We start from the raw sequence: 20,123 nt of genomic DNA on the forward strand, positions 1-20,123 counted from the left end.
CTGACACTGGATCTTGCTTTCCTTAGCCCTGGCCTCACTGGGAACCCTTAAAAAAAACAAAACTTGGTACTAGTTTGTCTTTAATCCCTTTCATTGTCTCTAAGTTCTCTGCCTGTTATCAAGGACAAATTAAGCTTTTAATAAAGCTCGGAATGGCCAGAGAGATGGGGCTGTTTCAAGCTTTTATTCCCCATAAATACTCCAATAACGGCAGTCACGATGAGTTAGTGGGTGCGGGCTTGGTAACGGGCACTTTCCATCTGTTACCTTTGGAAGAGGGAACATTTCACGGTCGCTGCAATTCAGTCCAGCTGATAATAACTTCCAACTCTTTTACTGTACAGCATAGGCACCTGGATGGGCCATTCTCCTTCTGCCTCATTTTGGTTATGTTTCCCCCCACTTAGGAGTTTAACTCCTTGGTTGAATCCTGCCACCTTGATTTATGAAAGCCACTTATAATCCTCATTCTCTCAAGGCACACTTAACTCTGGCCAATCGAGAGACATCCATGAATGTAGAGGGGCACTCTCTTGGGGTTCTGTCTGCAAGCCTGAGCTGCAGCCTTTGACTTGAGTGTACATGTCTCAATAAAAACCAGCTCAGCAATGTGCCTAAGTGTGGGCTTTACAGGGTGTTGGAAACTGCACTGGTCACTATTCCTTGGAGTTCCTAGGTGGGAGGACTATTGAGTGACACTCTGGCCTAGTTGTCAGGCATTACGCTAAGACTTGTTCTTCCCAGGATAGTTGCCGTCTCTGAAGGAGCACACATGGTCTTGAGACAGCAGCAATGGACACCAGTATGAACTTTGCCCCTATGATTGAAGTCTGGGCTTCACCTCCTGTCTTCACTGCTTAATGTATCACAGCAGGGTACGATAGTTACCGCTGCTCCATATCGTCGCCTCTCTGGTGTTGTTAGCCATTATAATTAGACTCATCAGAATGAGGACGTAGCAGTGTCACACTTTAATTTGTGTTTTCTAATATGAGTATAATTAGTGAAAGAAACCCTTTCCTCTGCTTAGTGGACATTTGCGTATCTTCTCTGGTGTCTTCGAGAGTTTTACCCACTTTAAACTGTTTTCTGGTTATTTATGGACTTTCCCAGAGTTCTTTGCATATTCTGGATACATTATTCGCCAGGTTATAGACTACAGACGTATCCTTCAAGCTTCTGGCTTGCCCTTTCCTTCTGATGAAAGAGGTTCCTTTTGATACAGGTGCATTTACTAGGATTTTTTTCTTTCTGTTATCTGGTTTAGGATTTCACTAGAGAACTTCTATTTTCAGGCAATGAAGGGGCCGCCCTTTAATTTCCCCAGGTTCTGTCATCCTGGTTTTCTACTGAGGTCTGTCACCTGTCTCTGCAGCTACCTTGGTATTGTTTGGCGAATGACTTTCTTTTCCAGCCTGCCTGCTTTGCTATTGTGTAGAAAGGCAACTGTGCCCATGGCTGTCCTCAGACCCCGCCTTCTTCCACTGCTGTGTCTACTTTAAGTCAGTGCTACACTGTCTTGCTCTTCAAGACTCTTCAGGCTCTATAGGTTCTCCGCTTTTGGGTTACTTTCCCCTTAATATTCATGTATGTTATTTCCTTCTCTTGTCCTATAGGACCTACTAGGATCTCCAGTAGAATGCTGGACAGTTGTAACTATATATATATCTCTCCATCATCAGATTAAAGGTTTCCCAATAGTCCTAGTTAGTTCATTAAAAAAAAAATGGGAGTTAACATTTTTGTCATGCACTTCTGCCGTACCCATTTAGATCACCTTTTTGTTCGTTTATCAATATACTAACACATATAACAATATACTAGTATATAAAACAATCTATTACATACATATAGGTATATGTATTATATTCGTTTTTCAAGACAGGGTTTCTTTGCATAGCTCTGGCTATCCTAGAGCTCACTCGTTGATAAGGGTGATCTCGAATTCAGAGATCTGCCTGTCTGCCTCTGCTTCCTGCGTTCTGGGATTAAGGGTGTGTGCCCAGAATATTAGTTTACTTTTAATGTTAAAGCAAACATATACTTTTGTAGTAAATCTTACCAAGTCACAGTAAATTATATTCTTCTAATAATCACCTGATTGGGTATGCTAATACCTTAAGTATTTTACAAAATGTTTTATAAGGCAGACTGGATTATAGCATTTTTATAAGGATAACAGCTGGTTCTGGTGGCAGGGTTACACTGGTCTCAAAAGATGAATTGGATTTCCCTTTCTCTTTTATTTCCTGAATGTGTGGAGTGCTAATACTTCATTGATAGTGCTTCACGGGTGATAAACACTTTTTATTTAGAAATATGACAATTAGTATCGAAACCACCTGACTCTGAAAGGATTTTTCTGTTTATGAAAGGTTTGATTGTGAATTTAATTATTTAATAATACCAATACAGCATTCAGAATTTTTGAGACAATTATGATAATTCTATTTTCTCTTCAAGAAAACCATCTGATCTAAACTGTCAAATTAATTCCCAAGGAGTGGCTCACAATATCTCTTTGCTGCTAATTAAAGACTCACGGGAGACATGAGAAGCTGTCTTCTCTCATGGATTACGTTGGTGACTTGTGTTTTCTCTTCTTTTGCTAGATCAACCTTGCCAATATGTTAATTTTGCTAGTCCTTATAAAGCCTTTTATTGATTATCTTTACTGTTTGGTGGTCTGTATTATTATTATTTTTTTAAATCTTTTTTTTCTTTTTTTCTTCTTTTCCTTTTTTTTTTTTTTTTCAGAGCTGGGGACCGAACCCAGGGCCTTGCGCTTGCTAGACAAGCGCTCTATCACTGAGCTAAATCCCCAACCCAGTCTGTATTATTTTTATTAAATAAGTTTTACTATTCGTCTTATGTTTAGCTTCTTCCTTTTGAAATTTTTATCACTTCCGGGTTAACATGTAAGATAATGAATGCATTTCATTACTTTTTCTACCTTCATTTTAAAAGACGATTTACTCTTAGATACACGTGTACATACGTATGTATGTGGGTACACACACATGAGTACTGAGGCCCACAGGAGCCAGAGGTCTTGGATTTCCCCTGGCGTTTGAGTTAGAGGCGGTTTTGAGTCACCCTGATGTGGGTGCTGGGAACTGAAACTGGATCCTTGGAAAGAGCAATATGTGTTCCTAATCATCCCTGCTTTTCTAACATCTTAACACAGAAACAAGTCACGAGTGCCAACCTTGGGCTTTCCCCACATAAGAAAGCAAAACTATGAATTCCTGTTCTCCTCCCTCTTTTAATGAGGTTCAGATGTTTCCTCTCTGCTCAGGCGCAGTCACGCTCTCACTCCACTTGGGAAGGGCCATTTAATGCAAAAGCTATCTAGAAACTCCCCGAACGCTGAGATTTAAATGACGCTTTATCACTTACAACGAAATTACTTCGTGTGATCGTGGGCACGAGCTGTGGTATCTTCGGACTCCGAAGCTTCTCGGTATTTCATTCCCAGGCCTCACAATCCGCCGGCCTTGACTGGTGTCTCTGTGCCTCTGGAGAGGCTCTGCCTTTGCACTTCTTGCTGATGCGCAGTACGCACACTTAAGGTAGAGTGCACGCTAAGGTGCATGAATTCCACAAACTCTCGTAGTTTACTTACTTTTCTCCTAATCACTGTAGAAGGATGTGTTAAAGCTCTACCTGTCACTCCAGTCTACTCAGTCTTTGTCATGGCCTCTGAGTTTGCCAGTGATACATGTTTATGAATAGCACATCTTCCCCATCAGCACCAGGAAGCGTCCTTGTTGTCAGTGCCTATAGTGATCACGCCCTTTGACTCAGAGACTATTGGGCAGCAGTAGGAAGACGTTTGCTCCAGTTTTCTTGCATTTGTATATAAATAGTTTTTGGTTTTTGTTTGTTTTTTTTGCTTTTGTCTTGAGACTTCCATTTATTTGTACGCTTATAAAGTATGAATCCTGTAGACAATATGCAGTTTTGACTTTATAGCCAGCAAAATATTTTCCATGTAGAGGTTTTAAGGCATTTACATTTTACACAGTCATTGAGGTGGGATTTACATTTACTGTCTCCCTATTGGTCACTGCGGCCAGATTCCCATTTACTGTCTCCCTATTGGTCACTGGGGCCGGATTCCCATTTACTAGCTCCCTATTGGTGTCTCCTGTCTTTCGTTCCTGCTCTTTTGGCTCTGTCACCATTTGTGTTAATCTAGTTTTAAATGTCTGCCGTTACTTTTTGGCTAGTGCTACTCTGCTCAGCACAGCTTCTTCCAGGGATGTCCCTGGGCACACTCTCTGGATATGTGTTTTATAGTCTCGATTGAGGTTCCCTGCTCTCCAGTGACTCTACCTTGTGCCAAGTTACCATAATGTGAGCCAGCACAGCATTGGATCCCATGGAGCTCGAGTTACAGGCTGTGAGGTGCCTGACCTGAGTGCCGGGACCAAAACCCAGGTCTTCTGCAAGAGCAGTGTGTACTTTTTACCACTAAACTGTCTCTCCTGTCTCCAGGGTGACTTTACTCTCAAAGTTTGGTCCTTTTGGGTTGAGGAAAATCCATGTTTTACTCAACACCTCTATGTTGGGTGAGATTTGAATCCCAGCTCCAAGCAGGAGCTGAAGTCTCTGCTCCTTTTCCAGGTATGGCTTTCCCTACTATGCTCACCGGCCTCCCTCCACCTATGCAAATTAGGGGCCATTAAAGCACCTGTGGATTGGGGGAGGGGAGGAGGATCCCTTTCTTATGGCTTTTCCCATTAGGAAATGTCTGCCCCTACTTACCACAGACTTTATCCTCTGACATCTCAAGCCACTGTAAGTGTGGTTTTTGTCCCTGAGTTGTGGCTGCTCCTTGTGGATGGCCGAGTGCCCCCAGGGAAGGGGCTACACAAGGGCTCACTCAATCCACGTGGCTCTTTCTGGGATCAAACTTTTTACACTTTGCTTTAAACGGCTAGATGCCAGTCTTTCCCATCCTCAGGAATTGTAATGTGTGCAAAGTGAGCTTTTCCATTGCTGATGTCACTGAAACTCTTTCTCGGGTATCTATGGTTTTGTTTGTGTCTAAATATTAAATGGCTCCTTTCGTCTTCTTGGATTCTTGGCTCATTAATCCTGAAGGAAATCTCAGGTATTTCCTCCATCTCCTTGTCCCACTATGCACACTGCACTGTTTACAGCTCAGCATAATTAGCAGCAAGGAGGGAAGGCGCTTCCTTAGAAAGTGCCGCCCCCCGCCACCCCAACTTGGTTTCCCATTTGTTTATGGAGACAGAACTCTATGGATCTGTGGTTTTCAGCTGTTCTGGAGGAAGCCTGTTGACCAGGATTAGCCTTGAGCTTGCAATGACCCTCTCGTTCCTGCCTGGGATTGCAGGATTGCAGGTGTGGCCCATCCTGCCTTGGCCAATTGTAGGCCACAGTTTAAGTCCGCTCAGCCCTCGGGGAATGCATAACTTTCCATCTATTTCACTCAAGCTCTCTCCCTTTGCCCCATCCTCAATCTGACAGCTCTCCAGCGCATTTCTGTTAAATTCCGATTCCTGAACATCCCTTTCCACAGTCTGACCGTTGCTGTCACTGAAGGGCTGGGGAGGACTGAAATGTCCTCTCCCCCACAAGTCCGCATGATGGATGACCTCCTAACTATAGTACTGTGCTGGTTATTTTCATGGAGCTGTGGCAAAACAGCTCAAAGACACAGTTTAAAGGAGGGAAATGTTTATTCCGGTGCACAATTCAGAGGGTACAGCCCACAGTTTGACCCTATGAGCTTTGGCCCTGTATCAGGGCAGCGGGGACAAGTGGCAGAGGAAGTCCTCACCTCACAGTGGACAGGAAGTAGAGAAAGGGACAGAAGGGACCAAGAACGAGAGGTTCTCAATGATTCCCTTCATGTGAGCTTCGAAGTCCCAGAGCTAATGTCTCCAAATCTTTCCCAATAGTGTCGGCTGGAGGTAACCAAGTGTTCAAAACCAGAACCTGGGGGGGGGGGGACATTTTCTTTTCAGACCAGAACTAATATCTCAGAATGTGACCTCATTTAGAGATAGATAGAATCTTTATAGAAGTAGTCATGTTCAAACGAAACCATCAGGGTGACGTCTACAGTTAACAAGGTAGGCCTTAATCAACATGGCTGGTGTTGAGACCCAGAGAGAGTCGTGTGTAAGAAAGGCATGCTGTGAAGGCACACAGAGAGGACAGACCTGTGCTGATGTGAGTAAGAGGCTGGGCCGGGAACTCAGGGGGCCTCCTTCCAACTGTCAGAAGGAACGGACCTCCCCAACCCTTTCATTTGGGACTGGTGGTCTCCAAAACTGTGGGAAACACATTTCTGTCTTGGGTTAAGCCATCTAGTCTGTGTTATTTTGTAACAGTTGCCCACAAGGAGTACACCTTTCCCACAAAAAAGTTGTTCAATGTTTTAAAATTTTCCTTCCAATTCATGGCCAGACTTTGTCTCAAGATTATATGTTTCTAAGGTAGGCTCTAACTTAACCTTAAATTCACATGGGGGTATATGTATATATTTTTGTGTTGGGTGTGTATGTATGTATGTACAGTAAGTATTTACAGAAACGTGAGTAGGTCTGTATAATATCATGCACGAGAATGTCTACACTACCCATGTCTAAGGCACTGGAGTCTTAGCTGTCCACTGCAGTGTTCCTCTTGCCTGAGTGTAACCGAAGGTCATCAAAGGGTTCCAGGAGACTCCAAGCCCACAGTGTCCTGTTTTTTAAGAGAGCCTTGTAAACCCAGCTTCCTGTTTCTGTGACTTGAGTGGCAACCATGATGCAGGTGACAGAGGAAGGCAGAGGATTTGACATCACCAGAGGGCTAAAACCTAACGCCTTGTATAACCGACTTAATTTTTATACATTAGAAGAAATAAGGCACCGAGGGGTGAAAACCAACATTGCAGGGAGTGGATGTCATAGAAACATAACGGAGGGAAGCGGGCATCGCTAGCAGCACATCAAATTGCGTGAGTCAAGTTGGTGTCTGGTGAGTGAGACTTTAAAATATGTAAAGTTAAGTACAATATGTAGGCTGACAGTTCCCTAACATATTTCCGATGCTCTTTTTATCTGTCTGTGAAACAAGACAGATGAAAATTTGTTAGGCATTTCAAAGACTGCCGCTTTTCATAATAATCAATGCTCTTATCAGATAAGGAATAAAACACAGCTAATTTACCGACAGCTTAGCCTCTAGCTGTATACATTTTTGTTTCGTCCAAATGGTACGCAAAATGACTAACTTCCTCAGCGACTCTACCCTTTTCAGTTCTGTAGAATGCCTCCAGATGGCATTAAAACTCTTTGCCCATCACATTCTGAGGCATGATTTAAAATTAGCAACATCTTAATCATTTAGGACTGTCATGTTTACTATTTCTGAGAAAGAACAACGACAAAAGCCATTGGAACTTTAAAGGACCATATCCCGAGAAACACAAGCTAGAGAGGAGATGCCTATTACTAAACCTCCAGTCCCTCTGGGTGAGGCAGAGTTGCTCTACAGACGGAAAGAGATCTTGGACAAAATTAGAACGCCATACTACCCCGTAGGCTATGGCAGCTAAGGAAGAGCACTTCAGGTAGCAATGAGAGCACTGATCCAGACACAGACGCAATCACAAAGTCACTTCCGTAATAAAACATGTTTTACTCCCCAAAGGCAATCAAAACAGACATTTTAAAGAGGACGCCTGGGGTGGATCCTGACTAAACAGTCATGTGTTAGTTTGTCCTTCGATGGTGTCGAGTACTGGCATATGAGATGATAATGACAATAATAATAATTAATGTCCAGTACTGGGCCTGGACTCCGTGGCCTGGAGCTCATCAGGTAGACTAGACTGGCTGGCTGCTGAGCCCCATGGGTCTGCCTAATACCTCCTGCCCAGTGCTGGGATCATAAGCCTGTACCCCATGCCCCGGCAAGCATTTACCTGATCTGTAACTCTGGTACCTGGATTAGAGATCATATTAACCATTAAAAACACACTTAATGTTCTTTCAAGTCCGAGGGGAGAAAAAGATTATAACCTAAGAACGAGGAACACATATGTACCTTCTAAGTGTCTTTTCTCATCTTTAAAAAGGCACTTTACTTAAAAACATCAATGGGCTCTTGGGATCTCAGCGATATCTACAGTTGGGTTTGTCACATGCTTCGGAGGTGAGACTGCAGATGGCAGGCAAGCTTTTAAAGTGACTTGGGTACTTCTCAGTATGTGGTATGAGGGACAGACCGTCCCCCATCACACGCGCGCTCGCGCGGGCAGAGTTCTGCAAATCTTAAGTCAGTGTTAAAAAGTCTCCAGCCAAATTTTGATGGGCTTATCTCCATTCTCCCCCTTACGCACTCTCTGGTCTAATTATATTTCTGCTTTATAAAGAAGAACATTTGCATTTGCAAGATCCCTTTTCTATGCTGAAGCAGAAAAACCTCAAAAAGAACATTATCATGAAAAAAGAGGACCACAGGCCTCCTCCTTCCACCATGATTACCACTATTACAAGATACTTGCACTGTTTCATTTTATAAGGCATATTAAGGAACAGTCATCTCAGAGAGAGACGGAAAGACACTTACGAAGTGTTCGACGTGCCATTGTCTGGACTCTCTGGCTCCGCATCAGCTTTCTCTTAAAAAGGAAGTGGAGAGAGAGAGAGAGAGAGAGAGAGAGAGAGAGAGAGAGAGAGAGAGAGAGAGAGAGAGAAAGACACCAACATCAGTCTCACAATCCTTAAGATGTAAGATTAAACATTTCTATGCTCCTATTAACAAGCTTTCAAAGTGTGCAGCAGGAGGCTTTTAAAACATCTTTTATTGTTTGAGAACCGAATGTGAAAGAAAAAAAAAAAAAGATTTCGCTTTGGCAATACAATTACCCAGGCACAGGGCCCTGAGTAGGTACCAAGGAGCTATTTGCAAACAAGCAGAGACATGGAGCGCAGACCTTGCCAGGAGATGAATATCTTACAGATGGAATCAGTTTCTCCCCACTACATTTTACGGAGAGTTGAAGGAAATATACTCATTAGCGCGTACATCCAAGGCACTCTGAACTTCGATCCCTTCTGCTAACACAAGCCAAATGGGGTCAGGCTGAATTAGAACTTGGAGGGAATTTCACAAAACACTGAAGCCACAGTCGTGAGATGTTCAGGCATTTTACTCCCCTGGACGACTCTGGCAGCAGATTTTTGGGGCTCCCAATAAAAGCAGGATACGATATAAACCAGAAATCCTTTCTGACCGTCAGAGAGGCAAGCAAAAGAACATTTCTACGCGACGTGGCTGTTGGAGATTTAGTTTTAGGAGTTTGGAAGTAGTCCAGATTCTTTTCACAACCTAAGCATAAGGTAATACTTAATCCTGGACCAACTGGTGGCTTGAAATGTGCACCCTCCTTTTTGTAAGGAGCTCCTCTGGTTTTATGGCAGTAGAAAGAAAGGGTTGCTCATGCTGTGGGAACTACATACGCCTCTACAGTGCCAGCTGTAGAACAAACCCAACAGGAAAGGCTGAGGCTCAGGAGATAACCCAGAGGCAGCAGCTAACCTTCTTTGCATTCCTGGCTGGCCTGACACCTCCCAGCATCCTTTGCTTCTGCTTAGCCCCTCCTATACAAACCCTGCACTGTGATATCAGTACTGGCTTGTGGTCATTTTGGGGACAACGACCTCCTGGAATATACAATGAACTTGTCTCGAAGAATCTGTCCAAACTGAGCTCAAAAGCCCTACTCTGTGTTTTCCGGCAGGAGATTTAAACAATTTTGAGGAAGGAAAAGTCAGTCTCACACACGCAGCTCAGATTTAACTAGGCTGCGTGTCTGTATTGTGCCACAATACTCAGGAGAGGCAGATACTCAGTCTAAATTCCATTCATTAAGGAGAGGAAAAAAAAAAAAAACCCACAGCACCTACATCCATACCAACCTGACTAGTTGGCGCTCGACCCAGGCAAATGTGTTCAGATAAAAGCAAACTCGACAGACTGTGGCTTGCTCTAACACCCTGAGTTTTACATTAAATTGGGTCTTCTGGGCAGAACTGTGGTATGCTCATTTAGGAGATAGATAAGGTCTGGTCAACGGGCCTGCATGCTGGAAAAATAACCTAATTTAGCCCATTCCAGAATCATATTCCCAGAACAACCGCCATTCCTGCAACAATCCCAAGATATAATCGTTATGTAAAACAAAATTAAATGGAGGTTTAATTCCTATATACGTGGACTCTCCTCCCTCCCCCAAGTTGGAGGAATGGGTTACTCTTCCCAGGGAGGAGCTGTCAACAGTTACACTAAGGCACCACCACAGTGGAGGCTGTCAGACAGGCTCAGCAGTACTAGACAGCAAACATATCCAACAGTTCCTGTCAGGTAAACAAAGGAATCATTATTAGATAAAGGAAGACCTCATTTGGGCGTCTCTATGGATGTTTTACCTTGACCAATAATCCTGCCAAGGAGCCAGGCTGGGAGGACCCGCGCTGGGTTGCACATGGGGTCTGGGGCTGGAGGTGTTGTGGGCTGGCTTCAGCATGGGCACACAGCCGAAGCTCATTATCTCTCCTCTTAGCAGCACTGATGTTGTGGCAACAGGGCAAACAGAAGAGGTTGGATGCATAGGAGGGAGAGCACGGGGCCAAATGGGACAAGTGCGGGAGCAATCTGATAGTGGGTGCTCTCCGAGACTCTGAAGGGAGTGGCACTTTCTGGGGAGAAGTGAGGCTGGATTCAGATGCGGATTGTGGTTTCTTTTCCTTTTTCTTTTATATTGTCTTTCAAAGGGGAAAAACCCTCAAGCAAATTAAACCCCCAACATCTTTGAAAATTGAGGTGACGCAACTTCTGAAGTTCATTTGAAACGTTCAGGGCGTGAGCTATCTGAGAATCATCACGGCTTCACCAGGCCTCCAGGGAAAAGCCACAAGGGGCGATCAGAAAGCCTCAGGACCAAGAGTTTGCAGGTGGCTGTCTGCGCCCACAGAGTGCACTCTTGGGAGTCACCTTACATTAGTTCTAGGATGTCACCACTCTCTTTTGGGGCTGTGGGGGTGGAATCTGCATTGCTCCTTAAAAAGTAAGGCAGAAGAGGTACAGGATGGCCATTTTGCCTATGGGAATAGAATTCCAGAGAGGAAAGGAGGAAAGGAACCACAGAAGGCATCATACAGATATCTGTGAAAATGCATATAGATTATGCAAATGTATATAAGGATATTAATCTATGCTTTTTACCTCTCTCTCTAGTGTGTGTGTGTGTGTGTGTGTGTGTGTGTGTGTGTGTGTGTGTGTGTGTGCCCCATGAGGGTAGGGCATTCATAGCAGGTATGTGTGAAGACCATCGCTGGGATTTGTTTCTCTTCTATCATCTAGGATCTATCATAGATCTCAGGCATTGAGTACAGGTCACCAGGCTTGGTAAGAAGCACTTTTATTCACTGAGTATCTATCTATCTATCTATCTATCTATCTATCTATCTATCTATCTATCTATCTATCTATCTATCTATCTATTACCTATAGATAATCTCTCTATGCATCTATGAGCTATAACCTCCATATATCTACAATCTATTACCTATAGATTATATCTATAATCTCTATGCATCTACTATCTATATAATCTAATATCTAGCAATTATGCATAGACAATATCTATATATCTCATTATTATCTACAATCTCTATGTATCCATAATCTTCCTATTGCCTATAGATCATCTATACCAATAGATAATCTCTATGTATCGATCTATTATCTATAATTTATCTATCTAATCAATATAATGCCTATGTATGTCTCTCTAGATAACCTCTCTATGTATCCATTATCTATAATCTCTCTATTATCTAGATTATTCATATCTATATATAATCTATGTAACTATTATCTCTAGATAACATATTGTCTACAGATAATATTTATATATCTGTCTTTTATCTATAGATAATCTATTACGTATAGATTATCTACCTATCATCTCTGTATCCTTTCCATTTTCTCCCTTCCTTCTGCATCTATCCATTGATCCACCTATCCACCATATATGTGTGTGTATGACATACATGTTTTAGTGTCACATATGTCTCCGGAAGCCCAACCACTATCACGGAAGTAGAAGATGCGTGAGCCGAGCGCAGCTCAGAACCTGGAAGGTGCCGTCACTATGGAGTTGAATAGAGTTAGAGGCACGAAACAGATCGATCACCCTGCAGGTCATTTAAAACATTATAAAGCTTCCTTTATAAGTGATTACACATCCTGAGGGCTCCTGTGTGCCTGGTATTTTACCTCATGGAGGTAAAGATAAAAAAAAAAAAACAAAACAAAACTGATTCCCATTCCTTTAAAGACACCCAGTGCCTTAAAGACACCCAGTGCCCTGCTGGGTGTCATGGGGACCGTCTTCCTGACAAAGATGAGTTTGGAAAGGGAATCAAATCGACCTGTGGAGTCCATGACTTTCTGTGTCCTGTTGTTGTTGTTCTGGTTTCATGTCTTGTCTTTTTATTTTTCAAACAAGGAGAACATGAAGCTGGGTGGAGAGGGAGGAAGGGGAGATCTGAGAGGACTGGGGGTGGGGGGGATTGAAAATGCTCAAAACACACTGTATAAAAAGTTTAAAAATAATGAAAAAGCACAATTTAAAGGAAACACTGGCAGGTGAGCAGGTTCTAGCGAGACTGAGGAACTGTGCCTTGGTTTTGAATTTTTAACTGAAATGTTATCGAAATTACTAAAATACTAGAAAAGGTCCCCTTCCCTTCCCCTACAGATAGACATACAGTATGCTGAGTTTTCTCTCTCAGGAGGAAACCTGGCCATCTTGTGACATTTTCCCCAACTGTATCACCGGTAATTCATGTGCATGGCCAAAATGAGTTCGAGCAAAAAGTAGTAACTTCATCTGCTTCTGTTTTTAAATGTTAACCTCCAATTACTACTCTAAACAATGTATCCGCACTTTAGATAACATCTATTCTCATTAATGTAATAAACTGTCCCCCCCCATAATGTTCATTTATTCAGTTTTTACTTTTAGCATTTCTACTATGTATTTATGACTTTAATCATATTTAATCTTTAATTTCTCCCATTAAAAAAGAAGTCAAAGATTTATATGCTCTGAAGAGTAAACAGAGCACAATCTTCTATTTCTCGACTAATCTGCTTCTTTTAAGAATGATTATGAATTTTATTTAACGTACGTGGACGTTTCGCCTGCTTGCGCAACTGTGTGTCACAGGAGCTGTAGAGAACAGTGTGCCAGCTCTCTTGGAAATGGATAAGGACAGGGGTTAGCTGCTGTGTGGGTGCTGGGAACCAAGCAGGCACTCCTAATGGCTGAGGAGCCTCAATCACAGGTCTTTTTCTCCCCTCCTTTCTCTCTCACCTCTAGGCAGCTATATCTTTTTTTTTTTATGCTGTCAAAATTTAAAATAGTCATATCTTATCAACCACAATCATTAATGAGCCATCATCATTAATATGAATTAAGGAATTAATTATTGGATTTGCTTTTAGGTCAATTAGAGAAATTACAAACCAATCATGAGCACTTAGAGCCTAATACAAGTAATAGATAATAATCAACAGGGCAGTGAGGGCTGACCCATGCAGAAGGAGGCCAACGCTCCCGCATTTATACCAAATGCTCTCACTCTTGCAGTCCACTGCTCCATGGGTTCAGTTTTCTTAGTAAAGGCCAGGCCAATCTTCCTTAAAAGGTTGCTAAACAGTATGTGAATCTAATGCACATAAAATGCATATGTAAGTGATTTGTGTATGGAAAAAAGTTTTTAAAAATTAAAAGGAACTATGGAAACACCTTCCAGGTGGGTTAGTAACAAAGTAGTCTAGGGCCTTCTGAATGCCTTCTGAGCGCCTCCGGTGAGTTCTGTCCTCTTTCCTGCCTTTCTGTGAGCTAGCTAGAAAGAGGATTCCAGTTCAACCTTCCTGTTCATTTCTGGATAGAAGTGCCACCAGGTACACGTTCCTTAGTCACTGCAGTTTCTCACTTTATATGGATGGACCTGTACTATAATACTGTCCTCTGAGACTTGCTGCTGACACTCAGGAGCAGGCTTCCACACTCAGCCACCAGCTTTGGTACTGGCAGCATCCTGCCACAGAGGTACACAGTGAGCTTCTGACCAGACTGCTTGTGATGGACATTAAGACTTTTATTTTTTGTGAATGATACGTTGGCAAACAGTTATGGACACTGTTCCTCATGAGGACCTTTTGTGGGAGTTTCTTTCCTGTTCTGGACTGGTAAATCCAAATTTACAGCCCTTCGAATATCGAAGTGTGGAATGAGATCTCACTGCAATGTCTGCCTGTCTTTGAGAACTAACGAGACCGCAAACTTTGTACTGACTCTTCTGTGTTATTTCTTGATGTTCAGCTTTTATTCAGTGCCTTGCATTGTCCCAATACAAATGGTGAATTTTTAAACATGGTAAGCACAGATTATAAGTCTAAAAGAATAGGATAAAACATCCCGGTGTAAGCCTTTTACTCTCGTTCTGGTATTTCTGACTGAACGATGTTTCTGCCATTTGAAAAAAATGAGAGAGGCCAATAGTTTCCTTTGAAGTTCTCATACTCACCGGAAATACCAACAAGAAACCTTATTACTATCTTCTAAAAGCATATAGTTTTACTGGCCTCTTAAAAGTACTTGAGGTGATTTCTATACATGGCAGAGGAAATTTCATTCCAAGTGTTCTTTCTCATTCCAAGTATTTGGCAACAGACCCACAGTGTTAGCTTCAGAGAGACTCCAGTTCCTATGGACTCATGGTCTGTCCCCCACCTTCTGCTAGTTTCATTCCTTAGCTCTGTTTTCAATACTGGTACGGCAAGGTTCAGTCTTCGTTCTTCTTCATGTAAGGACTTACTCATCTTTTCTACTCATCTTTTGCTCTATTGTATAAATTCGAGGCTCAACTTGCCAACTTCCATATGTGTGAAAGTTTGAACTCTGATTGGCATTGTACTGAATCTACAAGTTCACTGTGTAAGGAATGCTCACCTGTACCTTCTAATGCCCGTACGTCACGCTAGGTCGTCTGTAATATTTCTCAATAGTTTGTTAAAACCTCTTATTAATTCTGATAATTCATCTGTGGGGGTTTTCAGTGTTCTATCAATAAACTGATGGCCACATCACTCCGGGGAAACCAGTTCTGGGATTTCCATTCTAACGAACACCTTTCCCCTTTCTTAGTTTCTGGCTGTGATCAAGGATTCTGTCACACTGGGTCCCTTTGAACTGGTCCCTTTGTCAAAGCTTTAGAAGATAAGAACAGAATCTGATAAATATTCTTCCTTCCACCCTTGGGTAACGTTCCTGGGAATGAGTTGGTCTTTCATTCTCAACTTAAAAGACATTTTTCCCCTGAATTACATATATTGAATTTTATCATGTATTTTCTCAATATCTTGGATTAAACGTATTTTCTTCTCATAATTACCACGGTGAATTACATTAGTATTTGAACAGAATCTGGAAATACTGGGACAAATAGGATTTCTTAATTTTATACTTTGAAATGTATTTTATACTTTGCTAGATTTAATTAGCAGACATAGTCTTAGGATGCTTGTGCACCGAGATCATTAAGAATCAGTTTACAAGTTTTCTTTCTTGTATGGATCTTATAAAGTTTTGATACCACAGTTATGCTGGTCCTATCGAGTAGGGAATGTCTGCCCTTCCTACAAGGCTCTCTGAAAGTGGGTGGTGCCAGGTCAGAATTACTTCTTCCTGTGTTTGGTGGAATTCTTGGTAGAAAGCAGCCAGCTTTACCATGTGCAAAATGATTTTACTTTTAAAATGACTGAGCCATTTTCTAAATGAACAGTTGTAGGCAGAACTGCTCAGACTAGTTGTGTAAATTTTTTATATAAAAATATATAATTTTCAAAACTAGACAATTATAATATAAACATATGCCATGATTTGCCTTCGAGTTTTGCCTTCGGTTTTTGAAATAAAATATTTAATTTGAATATCTGTGAATAGCCGCACGAGGGAACCAGGAAGGTGCTGAGTCTCTGATCTGGGATTCCACGGGGCCTTGAGCTGGCATGGAACTCTGGCCCTCTGCACCAGTGGCACCCAGCCTTGACTGTGAAACTCTCTCTCTGCCCACCTAGATTTTCAATTGGTATTGTGTTGCCTCAGCTAACTGCAGCTAGACGTCCACTGTCTGCTGATTTCCACCGCTGCACTTGTGAGATCAGCTTGGGTCTTTCTTTCTTACAGACAAAATCTATTCAAGGGTGCTGAATCTTTCCCTCTTCCACATCTGCCTTCTTTCCATTTTCCTTGTCACCCACCTTTGGGTTAGCATTCCAGCTGGGCAATTCCCAGCCGCTATGCCCTTCACCATGGGCCCTTCCCTCCCCCAGTTTTGGGAATTCCAGTGAGGTGTTGGGGTAGACTTTTCAGCTTCCTCCCTGGGCTTCTTAACTTCCATGGTCTACTTTCAGCTTTTGGCCTTCCAAGGCTGCATTCTTCATAATTTCTTACGCTCAGTTTTCTCTTTTCTCAAGATTTATTCATTTATGTATATGAGCACTCTATTTTATTTGCATGTATGCCTACATGACAGAAGAGGACATCAGATCCCACTACAGATGGTCGTGAGCCACCATGTGGTTGCTGGGAATTGAACTCAGGACCTCTGGAAGAACAGCCAACGCTCTTAACTGCTGAGACACCTCCCCAAGCCCAAGTTCAGAGTTCTGATTCATTAGTGTTTTTTTTTTTTCTCAACAATGTTCAGTCTGATATTAAATCTGCCCAAGGAAAATTTAATTTCTATTCTTTTAACTTATAGAAATGTGACTTAACATTTCTTCTTTTGCTCTCTACCCTACTTTCTATCTTTTCTTTCATTTCTGTAAGTCAGCTCACATGATAGCCATTGTAATTCGAATGTCAGAATTCTGCTTTTATTCAATCTGTGTACAGTTTCTTTTTTTCCTTTTACATAAAGTGTTTTTTAAACTGTGTAGAGCTAATTTTTTTGTGGGGGTGGGGTGAGGTGGGGTGGGGGGGATGCTATTTAGTTTGAGGTTTACTTTTTGACATTTTTTCTGGTGTTCCCTAGCAATTGGACCTTGGTGCTGATTTTCTGAATTTTTGTTTTACTTAGCCTTCTGTGATCTTTCCCATCTGTGCATCAGAAAAGCAATGAGGGGTTCTGTTGTATATGCCTGATTTGGGGCTTCGACCACTGCTTATTGGTTTCACCCATTTCCTAATGTTTTACTTTATTGATCATAGTTTTAACTCTCAAGGTCATTTATTCAGCAACCACTTGCTTTTCAGTGAACTGTTTGCTTTCTTCAATGAACACATCGATTCCAGGTCTTCCTTCAGACTGCTGAACTTGCAACTCTGATCTGAAGGGCACTGATCTCCGAGGCCATGGCTCCTCTCAGTGCTCACTGCTGTTCACTGGTTTGATCAGCAGGGAGATCAACTCTAGGGTCCATTTCTGCATCAGGACACTGACAGAGTTTTCTAGAACACCCATGACTTGCAGGGAAAGAAGGGCTGATGTACAAGAGGACAGGGTTGTTGCCTAGAACTTTACAAGAGAAGAGGGGCCCACGGGTGAGCCGAGAGCCCAATACCCTTTTTGTCCCCTAAGGAAAGTAGGGGACTTTACTTCAGGTGGGCAGAATATTTTGGCTAATCGACTTGCAGAGAAAAGTTGCCCCCTTTCCCATTACAGAATTAAGCCCATTTCTCGAATCTGGCATCGTCTTAGACTCTACTGTTTCTGTCTTGGAGAGCTAGTCAACTGTTCATCTTTAAAGCAAACATTACTGTGGTTTGGGTTTTCTGAGCTTTTCGAAAGGAAAGTGAAATGGGAAGTTTTATGGGTGGCTAGCTCGGATGGGGAACTTAGGACGGCACGTGTGGAATAGCCCAGGTGTCCATCATAACTGTCCATGTCTGTTCTGCTGTGTTTCCATGGAGACCCAGAGCCCACCCAGGGGCTCCCAAGGGCTCTTTCCCCATTCTGACACATACTTCCTGTTGATACTTTTTCTGTGTGAGTTATAATTTGGCTGCTCAGGCTGTTTGTCAGCAGGGGCCCATCTCTCTGTTCACGAAGTGTCATTCTTTCCTGTACTTAGGGTGGCTGCTGACTTAGTAGCATCAGAATCCTTGAGTGAGGATTCCAAAGGGGAGGGGAGGAAGTAAGGACAGTTCGCCAATCTGAACAGGCATTCTCCCAACTTATAAAACACGGGCATACACCATGTGTTTTCAAGTGTGATATACGGTGGCATATTTAACATCTTAATATTACAGAGCAGAGGCTTATTAAACATTGAGTGACTTGTCACAGGAGAAACCGTACTAGTCCCCACAGGTACCTGTGTCCCAGAAAGCCCTAAAGGGGATGGGATATGATACCATGTGCCACGGTGCCACTGTTGCCCCAAGCAACCATTTCTACCTGTGCATGAATTTTATGGTGCCTCCCAGTACAATGGATGGACATCTTTTTTCTCAAGCTTTGCCCCACAGATGTCCAGTGGATGAGTCTTAGTTCCACAGACACACTCAGGAGCTCCAAGTGATTTTTATCTTCCTACAGAGCTTTGTAAGCAACAAGGGGCTCACTGGCTGCTCATGAAACACCCACAACCAGTCCTCACGAGCTTGCCTTTAGGACACAAGCAGGACAGCGTATGCATTTTTAATACCCCAGACAACATTAATACCAATCTGTAGGGCCAAAGAAGAGAATGAAAATGCCCTCAGAGTGCTCCTGTCTTTGAAGGCAGAACCCACGTGCTTCATTAGTCGTTGGTTCAATAAGGAGGCTACTTCCAGTCCAGTCTAGTCTGCCTATTTCTGGAAGAAGGCACAGTATATTTAGCAAGGGTGCACTTCCTTCAGAGTCTAAGGTCACTTACCTCAGACTTCTGAGCAGATTTCGTTGTCTATTCATTTTCTTCTAACTTAGACACGCTGTTGCTTGCTGTTTGATTTGTTTCTCTCTTGTAAACCAAGGACTGGCAGAGCCTTGTGCCCATTTCTTTAAGGATCACTTTGAAATGCACTATTCTATGTTTTTGGCCTCTCCCCGAAACATCCACACTCAGGGCCATCTTAGTGAATATTTAGGCTGTGCCCCCGGAGCAACCACTCTCCTCAATTCAGTCTGTTCCCTCACTGTGGTGCTTCTCTGAAACCTACTGTTCATGCTCCCCTCCCCCAACTCAGACAGAGATAGAGAGATGTCAGAAAGGGACAGAGGCATTCTTACTTGGATTACTGTGTCCAGAGGATACAAGTTGTGAGTCCTGAAAAGACAAGAAATATCCAGTGAGTGCCAAAGCTGAATACACGATCTAGGTCCATTACTGATCTACTTTACTCGTTACAGAGAGCCAAGTCTCCACTCGTGTCTCCAGCCACTCTCGAGAAACATTTACACGAATATGCTGGTCTGGGAACACAGTCGACAATCTCAGTCATTTTCCATGAGTGAAGTTTTGTTATGCTTCATCGAGGTGATAATTCACATAATGCAAAACAAACATTTGGAAACAAAAAGGCCCAGACGGCTTAGAGTACGGTGTCGGTGTCATACAACCACCACTTCTGCCCAGGTGCAACACATTTCCATCACGCAAATGTAAAGCAGCTTCTCTCAGGCCACTCTCCATTGTCCCCTAATCCCCTAGCAGCCACCAACTTTCATCTGTTCTCAGATTTTTTTTTAAATTGGATATTTTTTATTTACATTTCAAATGTTATTCCCTTTCCTGGTTTCCCATCCATAAGCCCCCTATCCTCTCCCCTCCCCCTTCTTCTATAAAGGTGTTCTCCCTCCCCAGCCACCCCTCCTTCTTCCCTCTCTGCCCTGACATTCCCCTGTACTGGGGGGGAGGGGTCCAGCCTTGGCAGGACCAAGGGCTTCTCCCATTGGTGCCCAACAAGGCCATCCTCTGCTACATATGTAGCTGGAGCCATGGGTCTGTCCATGTGTACTCTTTGGATGGTGATTTAGTTCCTGGGAGCCCTGGTTGGTTGGTATTGTTATTCTTATAGGGTTACAAGCCCC

The 20,123-nt window shown here is 42.8% G+C and overlaps 1 protein-coding gene across 6 annotated transcripts in view; it reads right to left on the reverse strand.

Annotated features, from left to right (window-relative positions):
* Aff3 (ALF transcription elongation factor 3) overlaps nucleotides 1-20,123 on the reverse strand; it is a 457,478-nt gene that overhangs the window by 139,934 nt on the left and 297,421 nt on the right. For all 6 annotated transcript variants that reach the window (NM_001413892.1, XM_039083846.2, XM_039083844.2 and 3 more), the window contains 2 exons: nucleotides 19,323-19,359; nucleotides 8,596-8,647 (listed from right to left, as the gene is read on the reverse strand). In NM_001413892.1, the coding sequence (NP_001400821.1) occupies nucleotides 8,596-8,647; nucleotides 19,323-19,359 (89 nt within the window). The remainder of the gene's footprint in view (nucleotides 1-8,595; nucleotides 8,648-19,322; nucleotides 19,360-20,123) is intronic.

This window comes from Rattus norvegicus, chromosome 9 (assembly GCF_036323735.1).
Source record: "Rattus norvegicus strain BN/NHsdMcwi chromosome 9, GRCr8, whole genome shotgun sequence".
NCBI classification, from domain to species: domain Eukaryota; kingdom Metazoa; phylum Chordata; class Mammalia; order Rodentia; family Muridae; genus Rattus; species Rattus norvegicus.